A 13,487-nucleotide genomic window follows, 5' to 3' on the forward strand; every position below is an offset into this window, starting at 1 on the left:
AAAAGTAATTAAAACACTAGGCTTCACACTACTTATGCATTTTGAATTCCCTTACAATGAGGAAGACTACTGACTTCAGATTACCTTTATGGATAAAATTCGGTGGGTGCATTTACATACTTTAAACTTACCTTCTGTCTGTTTGATTTAGCTGCGTTTGTTTCCAGATCCGTATCTTCATCTGAAGCAACACTGTCATAATCAGGCTGATCATTGTCCTGACTTTCACTACTATGTTGATTGCTGATTGATTTCAATATCAGTTCCACATTTTCTGTAAATCAAAGTATATAATTTTAAAATCTGTATCATAAACTGGAAGACAAGTGAAAGCGCACACTAAAAAAAAACCCTAAACCAAAAACAAACAAAAATCCCACAGAAAACACACAACAGAAGAGAGAACTTGAACCAGAGTAACCACGCAAAATATGGCAAAATAAGGAATCATTTGATTAACATAGTCCTAAAAATTAATTTAGATACACTCAATATGTGGATATGCTGGTCAAAACTTCAAAGTTCTATGTTTTAGCCTTTGCATTTCCTGTAAGTATTTAGGCAAGTTAAAGTAACTGGTGGGAATTACGCTTTACCAGCTTAGTAAAATTCACAGAAAGGGAGAAAAGTACAAAACAGACTACAATGGCCAAACGGATATCAACATTCAATTGACAGATACAAGGAAATACTAAAAACGCATTTTAGTAAGTTCTCTCCAGAGGGAGAATTAGAACGTTCAAACGTCGTTTTCTATCTCCACAGTGAGAGCTGCAGCTCTGCCTGATTGTTGGAGGGGTATTTGTATTCTTTGGCATCAAGCATGCTCAAGAAAAACATGAGGTAAACATTTTTAGGCAAATTAACAGCATGTTCTAAAGCATCCCAATTACAGTGAAGTCCCGCATGCAGAGAGCAGCTAGGTAGGCCAGTCTTTAACAACATTGATATTAACTTAGCTGCCAATTATAAGCAACAACACTCTAAAATTACTGATTTCCAAAGAGTTCATAAGTCATTTGGAAGATTTTACCTAGTAATCACAAAATTGCATCCATCACAAAAAGATGCTCCCAAATTGCACAAACACTACTTGATTTAATTGTATTACAAATATCTTAACAGTCAAATCTTCTGCATTTAGGCATTATGTTGGCGGCTAATGCATGCTGTCAATAGCCTGCTATCCATGTCTAGCCCTTTTTATCGATTATAAAAATAGTATATCTCTCTTTCTTCGTTCACATTCTGAATGATGCTATGGCATGGATTAAATTACTGAAATACTGCATATAGAACAGCTGACAACCAAAAGCACACTCACCTTTTGAACCACTGAGTGGATTCCCCTGTTGTCTTCGTTTGGCATCACTTAAAATATCTATAACTAGCGTAGCAAATTCGTGGGCATTAAATCGAGCCAGTTTCTGTCTCCCCTAAATTACAGAATGACGCAAAAAAAGGTACATTGTGAACACTACAGCTCCCAGGTAAAACAAAGACTATAGTACGTACAGAGAGTTGACAGCTCAATTACGTTTTCTTGTAAAAAGAAAAGCGTGATTTTAAATAAATAGCTGAAGGTCTCCAAGGCAGACTTACCGTGAAACTATTCTAACCTCTTCACAAGTACATGCAACTCTTTTACTCTATTTCATTACTGTAAAGTAATATTAATTTGAATACCTGGCCTATTAAATGAAAATATTTTTATAACATTAACAAGACCACATACCTGATTCCTGGTTGAGGAATACTCAGGATTCACAGGAAGAAAAGGGACCACTGTTGTCTCTGTCACAAGTGTACTATGATTCTGAGTAGCAAGCCAAACTGTTCAGGGGAAGGAAAAAGAAAACAAAAAAAAAGAGGAAAGAAAGGAAAAAAAAAAGAATAATCTTTCTGTTCCATTTGACAGAGTTCCTTGTCAAAGGATAAACAGAAAAAAACACAACTTCAAACACAATTGCAATCGATTTAAAGAAATTGTTTTTTTGAGGGTTCTCTACTTTCCAAAAAATAGAGGGGTCTTTTTTTCAATTAACATACACCTTCAAACAAAGCAGTAGACAAACTACCAACAACAGTAACTTTTGAATACAGAACTATTTCAAATTTAATGGTGGTTTATAGTAGCATCTTGTATGTAATATACCAGCTCAAATTAATCTTATACACGCTCCAGAAAGCCTCATTCACCTGCATCTGTTTCCCTCCTGTCAACCTCATCATATACATCCATGGCAAGTTCTTCAAATAAGTGGTTGCTTAGCTAAGAATAGAAGAGAATAATAATTACAGCTTGAAAACAAATTAGACCTAATAAGACCTCTATATTACCAAAAACATAAGTGTACAACTTTGCTTAACGGATAGCTTTAACATGCAGCCGGAGAAACAAACTACATAGGCTGAAAAACAGCCAAAGGAGAGCAGACATACTCAATCCCAAACGTTTTAAGTAGAGCAAAAACATATCCCACCCTAACGTATATAAAAATTTAGTCATAAACACCTTAAGAACACTAGTGAACTGGCATTACTATCAACTAAGTAGCAAGCAGTAGCTCACTATCCTGGCTTCCCAGAAAGTCAAAGGCAAATAGTGATATTTAACATTCAGAGGTATATAAAGCATGCAACAGCAAGACAAATTACAAATTGAAGATTTTTAAATAGAGAGAGACCTAGAGATACTGCCCAAACAAGGCCAACAAATACTTGCTCTCTGCCACCGATCTGTCATCTTCCCCTCTCCTCTATTTCAGCCTATTTTCATGTTTTTATCCAGATTTAAAATTCTTGCTATAAAGGTGATGTTTATTTATGCAGCGATTAATAGCAGCCGAAATCAGCTTGAAAGATGAAGTGCAGAGTTTGCCATGTCAGGAGAGAACTGCGCTGCACAGCACACATTGGAAGTTTTACTTACTGACTGAAGCTTTTTCTTAGCTGCTTTTGCGAGTTCTGATAAATCTAGACTGCTATGAAAACAAGAAGTGATCATTACATCTACAGCATCAAAAAGCTTGTTAAAGCCTACAAGCACGTTCACATTTAATGATCAGAAGAGTTCACTTTTATTTGATACGCCTTAATTTTAATCTATTAGTACTTATATTTATACAGTTTTCATTACATTAATCTTTCCAATATTACTAATATACTAATTAGTATATCCCTAAAGTTTTTCTAAATGACAACCCTAAATTTAAAACAGAAGAATCCCAACAATCCTTAGAAAAATATGATTAGCTACTTGTGTAGCTCAAGAAGTGGTGTAAGCTGTAGGACAGTAAAATGCTTTCTGTAGTGAACCTGAACAATTTGATTATTCTGATCAAAATGTGAGTCCGCAAAGAACACATAGGCTTTGTTCCACTGGATCATGCAGGTGTTAGGTTACCACTAGGCTGGCAAATGATTGCAGCAATAGGGTCACGCTTTAAACTGTTCTGTACTGATTAGTACATAATCTCTTCTGTTAGTTTCTCGTCCTGAGGCTGAGGCAAAAGATGAAAATTCTGCAGTTCAACAGAATTTATCATAAGGCCACAGATCATAAAGCTGACAAATGTTGAGCCCGTATTTATATCACCCAGGGAAGACTCCCCAGGCCTAGAAGCAGGGAAAGGCTCAAATAAAACCTCTATGTGATTAAATGGCAACGCAGAAGAGTTTGTGTAGGCAGTCACCTAGACAAGAAAAAAAGAAACAGTCCAGTGGAGGGCAGCAGGCAGAGGTGAGGCTCTCAAGTTATACTGCAGACTCTGCAATTTGAGGAGCATCTTTGAACAAGTCATTTTCTCTGTGCAATGAGGCAAACTATATTTACTCTGCCCTGCAAAATGCTTTGTAATGAAAATATAAAGCGTTCTATCCAATATCTAAATGCAAACTAAAAATCACAGGTGTTACCACTAAGCACTGTATCAACTATTACATAGCTTCTCTCTACAACTTTTCATTTCTTTATTACAGTTTTTTCATAGAAATTTTGCAAACAATAAGTTGAACATAATTTACTTACAGCCGCCTTATTTCCAATTGCATAGCAATAAAAGAAAAATAGGGACTTATGATTTGTTAGTACTTGGTATCTTTTGTACAAAGGCAATTTGACCATGGCCAAAACTCAGGAGCACTCAGAAGACCAAAACTACAAGTATTTTAAGAGAAACATGCAACTATCTTGCAAGTTTAAGTTCTGAAATGCTCTATCAAGATACTAACTCAGGAGATTCTTATATTATTTACAAAATCTGCTTCCCATAAATCCTCCCAGGCTTTTCTCTAATTTAGCTACCTCATCTTCCCCCTATATTATTTTAATCACATACAGTAAACTTTTCTATTTTTTCTGATTTTGTTTAAATTCTAATATTCTGTTCTAGAAAAAAAACCCAAACTTCTGAGATAGGAAAAGGCACACGATAAAAAGATAAAATTACAACAAGCTTAAAAGTTATTTCAACAAGGAGAGTTCTAAAATTAACTAGCAGGGTTTTTGTATTTACTTATTTTGATGTTTTGATACATGTTATGGAATCAGCAACTTACCTATCTGCCATCTGAGGTATAATAAAGTGCTGTCCATTTTTATGCTCTAGGGTTGAAAATAAATTATACTTTAATATATTGTTACTTGTCTACAGTTTTCAATGTTGTCAGGATATACAGTAGGGATCAGTTTTACATGTGATCTCTCAATTTCCAATAATAAGAAACTCACAAGCCCTGAAAGAAGGTTCCTACCACTGTTTGCTAGTGTTATCAAAGGTTCCAATTAAGCCTTAACAACCGTATTAAAATGTCATCCCCCCCAAAAAAATAAAATAAATAAAGTTTAAGTTCTTGTTTAGGTGCTTTTATGGTACCTTATGGCTAAAAACTTCAAAGTATACTTATGTTCAAGAAGATCATGCTACAACTCGATTTAATTGAGCATCCCTTTGCTTTTGCATTTCAATGAGACTACTTTAAAGTTTCTACAATATTTTCTGCGGAGTATTCAACATTTACATAGTTAATATTTTCCTTGTGATTCACCCTTTAAGTCAGGCAACACTTGTCTCAGCTTATGGACAGGTTTCTCCATGCCTTCAGAAGTATTCCACTTACAGAAAACATATTTGTGGAAAACTGAAAGAAACTTAATTTTTAATTTAGGGATACTTAAATTCTGCAATTTTATTTGAATATTATATGCATTACATCACTAATCTTACACTTCCTTCAGAGTTTTAGGACTTCATGTGTAATCTACATAACGTTAGACTATTTTAAACAGATATAATAAGAGTAATAACATCAATGACACAAATGTTATATACTATAGCTTGAACTGTTCTATAATTAACACTGAAAGACCTTTGGGTGCAGTTTTTTTGTCCTTACCTGGTTTCCTGCCACAGAGATAAAAAGCTAACCTGTCGGTGAGTTCATACTGAATTTCCACCAGGCGCTCTGCGAGTTCATGATGCCCACCTTGTCTGTTTTACACAAATGCACAGGAAAAAAAGTTGCATTTATTACTCACTTTAAAAAAAATATAAAGCTTCAAAAAAAAAAGCTCAGACAAATAAATTTAGTCTAAGCCACTGTTCAACACAGCATACACTTGAGAGCACCAGTGGAGCACAAATTCACAGCAGGATTTTCAGCAATACGTTCCCATGGGCCAAAAAAAAAAAAAAGAAAAAAAAAAGAAAAAAAAAAGATAAGACCTATGAACTCCCCAACATAAACCAGTAAAAACCCTGAACCGCCTTGCCCATTGTCTTGCTATAGAAAAGCAGATTATATAGGCTATTTTGAATACACTATTACCATTTTCTAGACAGTTCCTGAGATCACGCACCAAATTCATTCAACTTCATGTCTGTTAATAGCAATAAGAAACACTCTGGTATATTGTGCTCTGTAACCAAAAGAAAAACTTATTCGGTCTTCATAATTCATGTATAGCCTACATTCAGAAGCAATCCAAGTAACAGGAATGTTTTATTTATGCAAATACATAGCTTCTGCTTGATAAGTAGGGTCCAATTTTGTGCATAAATATTCAAAAAGTCTTAAATGCTTTGGTTCTGTGCTGCAAATCTTGCTCTGCCTTATCGCTGCCCAAATGATCAGCAAGAGCCATTCATGTTTGATCTTTCTTGACATGACTCCTGTCATGGCTCTTGGGAAGCTTAGAGCCTTTCTAAAGGAAGGCTTTCCTAGAGATGCAGTTTAGGACTGAAAGAGCCCACCTAACAGCTTGTTGCCACTAAAAGGCCTGGTTCCAATCCCTACTCCCTCGTCTGGGCAGTCCCAGTCATTTTCTACAAATTATCTACACTCCTGGAGTCTGTTCAACTTGCTAAACTCACAGAAACTTTTTCCTGGACTAGTTTTCCGGGAGCTCCCAGCTTAGCACAGCTAAGTTCATTGGGATCACAACTGTTGTCTCAGGCACTCAGGCTGTGAAGTGAGGAAATGCTTATTTACACTCTTTATATCTTTGCTCTTTCTGGAAAAAGTAATCACTGGTATTTAATGGTAAAATTAGTATCAGGACTGAAAAACATAAATCACATATTGAACCTGCTTAGTTATGAATATCAGTTAGTATACAAAAGCATCACAGATGTCAGAGTCTTCTACCTTGCATAGTCAACTGGAGTTTTTCCATTGGAATCTTGCGTACCAGGATCAGCACCATAGACTGCTAATAACTCTGCTTGTAAAATCTGTCCTGCCTTAGCAGCAACATGAAGAGGGGTGTTTCCTTTCTCCTACAAGTTATTAAGAAAAAACACACGTTCTACATAATCAACAGGTCTGAATATAAGATTGAAAATGTACCAGCTGAAATCAGCATAAATATTACAAACTGTAAGAACTGATCTAATATCAAAATAATGAAAAAAGTGGTCATACAGGATGAAAGAAGTTGGCTTGAGCTCCTAAGGACAGTAATCTCAAACACGTCTCCAGATTCCCCGTCCTTACGCTGGAATGCAGTTGCTGAAAAACAAGTAAGATTGTACTTAATATACAATGGCAATAATTTTGATTCAGCGCTTGTTTTTTCAGCTACGCTTTTAGAAATAGGTATGAAAGAATTCTTACTATAGCTGTTTTGTACGAATGTTTTTCCCCAAGTTAACCTAAGTCTGTGCCTCTCAACCATCCCCATCTCCAATATCTATACACACTATCGAAAAAAAGTTGCTTCAAGTTGAAATTGAGCTGTATTGTATATTTGCTTGTATAAGCGCAAAAGAGCGACAACAGTTATCTCACTATTAAGCTAAAAACAACTAACTTGATCAGATTTCAGTGTTCTGTTAGACACACACGGTAGCCTCTTGCAGACTGCAAGGAAAAAAAAAAACACAAAAACTTACCTTGCTAAGATCTTTGGCAGTAACACTGTCGTCATCACGACATGGCAAGCGATGAACAAACGCTAACATTTGATATTTAGCTCTAATGAATTCTGCTTTGTTTGGACTGTAAAGAGAAACAAAAGCAAAAGAAAATAAATATTACTGCTTTCAAAATTTTAATTCATATGTCAATTTTTGTTTTTCCTAGAGAAAATAAACATTGCATTAGACTTTTGCATGTTACTAGTAGCAAAATTAGATAAACGCTTGCACTAAAAAGGTGACTCAATGCAGTTATTATAAGGGTACTTAGCATGCTTTCATTCAAAATAGCTGTAGACTCTAGGATGCACTGTATTTTTCTTAGAAGTAAACTTTGAATTTAAAAGTATGGCAACTTGGGATCCATAGTTACTATATTCAATTATTTACATTTTAAAATAAAGCAGCAGGTTCACTTTTGGAGTCTTAAATAAAGTAAACAATGAACTAAGGTAGTAACTAGAAATAGCTATATTCTAACCTGGCTTAGGGTTTCAAAAGACTGTTGGTTTCAAACAGAGGCAGAAAAAAAATGTGCATTTTGGTAAAACTAACTAAGTTATTCTAGTTTAACTATTTAGCTAATTTCATTATTCAATATACAACTAAGAAGCTCAGCAGGAACCAAAAGAACATGTAGCCCTATTTTCCTTCTCCAGTTTCTGAATGAAACTAGAGACAAAAGGATGATATCTACCGTTCCTAACATCTGATGGACACAAACACCAAGAAAAATTCTATTCAAACCCACTGAAGTCCGTGTTCCAATCAAATGAAACATACACATCATAAAACAATCTAGATAAAAATATTGATATATACTCACACAAAGAGATATAAAGCAAACATACAAATCATTAAAGCAAAAGAACCGATTCAGCTCTAAAATTAATTATTTTGAATAGTCCCAATTAAAGGTTTAGTATATCTGCTGAGTAGTTCTGAACACTATTATTATTTATATTTTGCTTGAACTTGCATGTGCTCAACGCTTCTTCTGTTAAGTCATTCTACTAAACTACAGTATCAAGATACAAATACAAAAAATTAAAACAGACAGCTAAATTTCTGACAAGTTGATGTGACAGAAAAGTTGTTTTTTTTTTTTATTCAACTTCTTACCACTCAGCCACATTAATATCCTTGGGTAACTGAAGCACATGTGGCATAAGAATTAAAAGTCTTCCAAAAAAAAAAAAACCACACCCCAAAACTAACAATACCACCACCACCACACCCCACTGAAGAAATGTTTATTCCTTTTGTTCTCTTCCAGAAACAAAGTATATTTGGGTTCCCACATATATGTTGCTGTGTTTGTCACTGCTGAATAAAATAAGAAATACAATAAGAAAAAATACAATAAGAAAAATTCTGTAATTTTTCTACTTACTGTACTTTATCCTGTGGGTTAGCTTTGCGCCTTCCACTCATAACAGATGCAGGGTCCAGCAAAGAATGTTCCCATATGGAGTTAGCACCATTATTATACAGTGTTTCAACCATCTGAAATCCAAAATGTACACAAAAAGGCAGTAAAAAACTTTTACTGCTAGCTGCATAGATGGACTTATCAAATAACTGCAATTTCTAAGTGGACAGCAAGCAGACACAAACAGATTCATGTTCTGTGTGCCAGCATCTACAACCCACTGGGATATCAGAACCACGTCTAGGATGTTATTAGGTGAAACGTCATAAGAATCTCCTTAAATTCCCCACTCTTCATTAACAGCAGCTCTACTAAAAAGAAAGGCTTATTATATATTGAAAATTTATGTTGAAGCAGACGCATTGCAGAAGTCTGATAGACAAATTGAAGGCAACCTTTCAAATCAAAAGGTATCAAATTAAAAATGCATAGACAATTCTGATCTTGGTGATCTACCATGTCAAAACAAGAGAAATAAAAGGAAAATAGCTCTTAAAAAAAAAAAGTTAAAAGGACCAGGCTGCCCCAAATAAAAGATTAGTAATTTAAATTATGTAAAAACTGTAAAAAAAGAAATATAGATTTAATGAAGGAAGACAACCATTTACTCTTTACCTGCAGCAATGTTGGCGGCCATGGCGTATGCTTGAGATGTCTCACTTGAGAGATATGACGTCCCAAGCTTCGATGAACACTACAACACTCATCACAGATCAGAATCCCCCTGTTTATAGATGCCCAACAAGGATCTGAAATAGAGATTTAAATACACTTATTACAACACAGAAGGCAACACAGATGATCTTGTATTTTGAACAGAGTCTAAAACTAGGAGTCCTGGACCCTAACCCTAGCTTTAATGCTTAGACATTACATGAGCTTAGAAATGTTAAAACCTCGCTAGGCTTCAGAACGCTGGGGAAGTAACAGTCCTGGCACTCAGCAGGGACTTAGGAGTCCTAGGACAGCAAGGAGACCTGCTGTGGAAACTCTGAAACCCCCTCACCCTCTCCACCAGACACACTTTGCAGTTGGGAAATCAGGATAAGGCTTTCCTTTGTAGGTGTAATGAAGCACTAGATTTATCACCTTTTTGAAGTGTTTGTATACCATTTAGTGGAGTTCGACAGAAATATTTGTAACTATAGTTTTACTAACGGTGTAGAGAGGGTTGTGAACAAATTAAGGATAATGATACATACCTACTTTTTTGAAAAAAATCAGTCCATAATTATGCTTTTTCAGATACTGCTCAAAGTCTTAAATTCCACATTATTAAAATGTTTTCTAATTAGAACATTAATGCAAATAATAAAAAACAGCACACAAGAGTTTCCTAGTAAAGCAGAGAACAAGATATACGTGTGTCAAATTAAAGGTCTAGGAAAAAATAATAATTTGTCAAGTAAATTAACTTAATCAACTCCAAAGAGATCCTGTACTGTTGCTAAAAGATAGTCTCGCTCCCAGATATCTGCAGTGCAAATTGAAACCATCTATAAACAAGTCAATATGACAATTGATGGAAAGTAGTAGTAGTAATGAGACAGTAAATAATAGGTATTAGCTATTCTGTAACTTCAAACGTCAAAAAGAAAAAAAACGAGCAGGTATGTCGCATCAAACTGAAATGTATGTGCAAAATAGGACAATAAACTGAGGTCCCTCCATTGCCTTGAGCTCTGTCCTCAGGGGAAGGAACACCAGCTTTCCATCAGTGACGCAAAAGACTAAACATGCCAAGGACTCTGTAATAGCAAGAATCTGAGCAGCAAGACAAATCTTTAGGGGCTAGTACATCCTAGTGGAAAGCAAGGATCTAAGTTTAGGGAGACCAGAGAGAGGATGGATTAGCATCTCAGGCCCCGGCTTAAAGGCCTGAATGACAATGAAGATAGCGGATTTGACCGTATGCACACTACAGAACAGACCGATCAAAAGAGGGATGCAAAGCTTAGAAGTGCAACCTACTTTCTGAAAGTATTTTTTAAATTAAATTGTACAAAAATTTGTGGGCTCTCAATACCATTCATACCTAGCTTAGTGCGATTTACCTGTACTGGAGTTCAACAGGTGGGGATGGAAAGAAGAGAAGAATATTGTTTTAGATAGTCTGAAGATAAAGAGATAGGTCAGGTTATGGTAAAATCGACAGTTCAGTTTCAATTTAAATTGTCTGGAATCTCCATCAATTGCTTTGAATATTTTTTAAAAGAAATCCAATTATAGATATGATCAAAATAAGCTTAAGGTGATACCGAGATACAACAGGAGAAAAGCTTGCAAGATAGGTTAAAGTGTTTTCAGAAACATGGCAGAGTAGTTCAAAACAGGAAGTGCATGATCAAGACAAGCCTGACGCTGTAAGTTTGAAAAGTGAACTCATGCCTGAGAATAGGAAACGTACTAGCAAAGCTCACGCAGGATTCACCTTATTTAAGAGAAAACTATCGGTACTTAACTATAGAGACATAGTATACGTTCATGAAGTTCAAGAGGTAAGTACTAATTAATACAGCAGCCAGACATCCTGTATTTGCTACAGCTGATCCGGGTTAAAAGGTTACGGTCCCTCACATCTGCTGACTCAGTTGTGCACATAGCAGCTCCTGAACACCATCCTGTCAAATTCTGTCTGGTTTAAGTAAAAGAAGACTTTGTGTGTGGGTTTTTTTTGTTTTAGGGTTTTTGTTTTTTGTTTTTTTAAAGACAGGATTAAGTTAAGACTCCTTCATTTATGTGGATAAGACAGCAGATTTTTTCACCAAGATCAGATAAGTATCTGACAATGCTATTATGTCATGATATGATAAAATAAAGATGCTCCAACATACAAGATTGCCATGATAGTGTTTCTGACACATTGCGCAAACTTTAGGGAATAACTTGTCAAGACTAACAAATACAAACACAGTAAAACAAATTTGTAACAAAACTGATGACTAAAAGCACAAACATGTACTATGTTACCTTGTGTAAGACAGGGACAACTACCTATATAAACTATCCCAGTTTTACTCGTGGTGACAAGAAAATTCAATTAATATAAAATAAACTCCATGACTTCAAAATGTGTTTCAATAGCCCAAGAAAAATGTATGCTTGGAGGTTTTGTTTGGTTGGTTGGTTTTAAGTCCCAGGTTACAAAGGTTGTTATCCCTTCCCCCACGTCGTACCTTCCAGCTATTCAAATTTTATCCGCATTAAAGTGTTTTAATTCATTTCTGCATATATGTAACTGATTATATGGAAAGAACCAGAACAAAACATAGATAATAAAAACTGCATACATTTGACAAGACAACAAACATGGGCAACTACTTTTTAAAAGTATACTGGACAATTTTAAATACAAGAATAGCAAAACTAGAGGATCAGAAAATGAGATACAGCTGACTTGAAAAAAAAAAATGATTTTTTTCAATAAGGTTCCAAATTATGTACTTTTAAAAGTCTAAACTTCCTGAGCTACTACGTGCTCAAGATTTCTTAACTGCGCCCTCTTTTGCTGCCCAGAAATATTATCCAGATAACATGCATTTCAGTATCCAAAGCATACACTGCTCAACAAAAATTTGCAATCCAAGCCTACACTAGACATCTTAGAACAGCCCTTCTTTAAAAGTTTGGGAACCTACAACCATGTGCAGAGTCATTCATTTAACAGATCCAAAGTTAACACCCCCCCAGACCCTTAAAATAACTGGTGCCATATTCATCCTCACAAGCCTCCTCAAACGACCCTGGCCCCCCTTCAATGACGCATCTCCAACATCCACTCTCCTCCCATCTCTTAGGTCCACGACTGGAAGATCTCTTTAACTAAGTCCTGTCTCTCTAAGCTGAGGAGTCGGAAAGTTGATCATAAAGAGGTGGTGCCCGTTTTTCCTGCAAATTCCTGCAAAATCTGACCTTTCCCCTTCGCGTCAAGGTGAGACAGAACTGATCGCAAGCACCTGGGAGAAGAGCGGAGATGAAAACAACGCCTGTAACGCAGTAATTTTAAAAGTTACGGGAAATCGGAGACACGGACGAACGCAACATCGCCCAGGTTTACACGGGTCCTTTCAGGAAAAGGCCGAAGCAAAACGCTCTGACAGCGAGTCCAAAGCGGCGCTGCCCGCGGGCCCCCCGCACCGCTACCGGCACCGGCCGTGAGGGGCGGCCCGAAGCCGCGCACTTCCCCCGCAACCGGCCCCCGGAACGGCAGCCCCGGCCGGCTCCCGGCGGCGGCCCGCGCTGACAGGAGCCCGCCGGGCCCGGCCGCCGCCGCGGCGGCCCCTCACGGCCGCCACCTGCCCGCGGCGCCCCGGGGCGGGGGCGGGGAAGCGCCGCTGCCCGGGCTGAGGAGATGGGGGGCGGAGGGGGGGGGGATGGGCTCGGCCGGGCGCCGGGGTCCCTTCCCCTCGCCCGCGCTCCGCCGCCGGGGCCGGTGCCTACCCTGGGCGCTGCAGTCGGCGCAGACCTCGCTGCTCCGCAACCGCTTCGACATGGCGCGGCGGCACCGGGCGCTTCCTGCCGCTCTAACGGGTCCCCGCCAGCAGCCCCCGCCAGGCGGCCGAGCCGAGCCGAGCCCGCAGCGCGCAGGCGCACGGCAGCGCCGCCCGCTCCGCCGGCGGCGCGATTCACCAAGCAGC

The 13,487-nt window shown here is 37.6% G+C and overlaps 1 protein-coding gene across 7 annotated transcripts in view; it reads right to left on the reverse strand.

The window, feature by feature from the left end:
• GIT2 (GIT ArfGAP 2) overlaps window positions 1-13,459 on the reverse strand; it is a 34,264-nt gene extending 20,805 nt beyond the window's left edge. For 2 of the 7 annotated variants that reach the window (XM_068911685.1, XM_068911684.1), the window contains exons 1-13: window positions 13,291-13,449; window positions 9,466-9,599; window positions 8,812-8,924; window positions 7,395-7,500; window positions 6,925-7,011; window positions 6,649-6,779; window positions 5,398-5,492; window positions 4,561-4,606; window positions 2,933-2,984; window positions 2,200-2,272; window positions 1,736-1,833; window positions 1,325-1,436; window positions 132-274 (exon numbers count right to left, since the gene is read on the reverse strand). In XM_068911685.1, the coding sequence (XP_068767786.1) occupies window positions 132-274; window positions 1,325-1,436; window positions 1,736-1,833; window positions 2,200-2,272; window positions 2,933-2,984; window positions 4,561-4,606; window positions 5,398-5,492; window positions 6,649-6,779; window positions 6,925-7,011; window positions 7,395-7,500; window positions 8,812-8,924; window positions 9,466-9,599; window positions 13,291-13,342 (1,242 nt within the window). In that variant the 5' untranslated portion in view covers window positions 13,343-13,449. Of the gene's footprint in view, window positions 1-131; window positions 275-1,324; window positions 1,437-1,735; window positions 1,834-2,199; window positions 2,273-2,932; window positions 2,985-4,560; window positions 4,607-5,397; window positions 5,493-6,648; window positions 6,780-6,924; window positions 7,012-7,394; window positions 7,501-8,811; window positions 8,925-9,465; window positions 9,600-13,290 lie in introns of all 7 variants that reach the window. The other 5 variants (XM_068911681.1, XM_068911682.1, XM_068911686.1 and 2 more) reach the window with 5 other exon arrangements.
• Between the last annotated feature and the right edge of the window lie 28 nt (window positions 13,460-13,487).

The sequence above is a fragment of the Struthio camelus genome, chromosome 17 (genome assembly GCF_040807025.1).
Source record: "Struthio camelus isolate bStrCam1 chromosome 17, bStrCam1.hap1, whole genome shotgun sequence".
Lineage (NCBI taxonomy): Eukaryota > Metazoa > Chordata > Aves > Struthioniformes > Struthionidae > Struthio > Struthio camelus.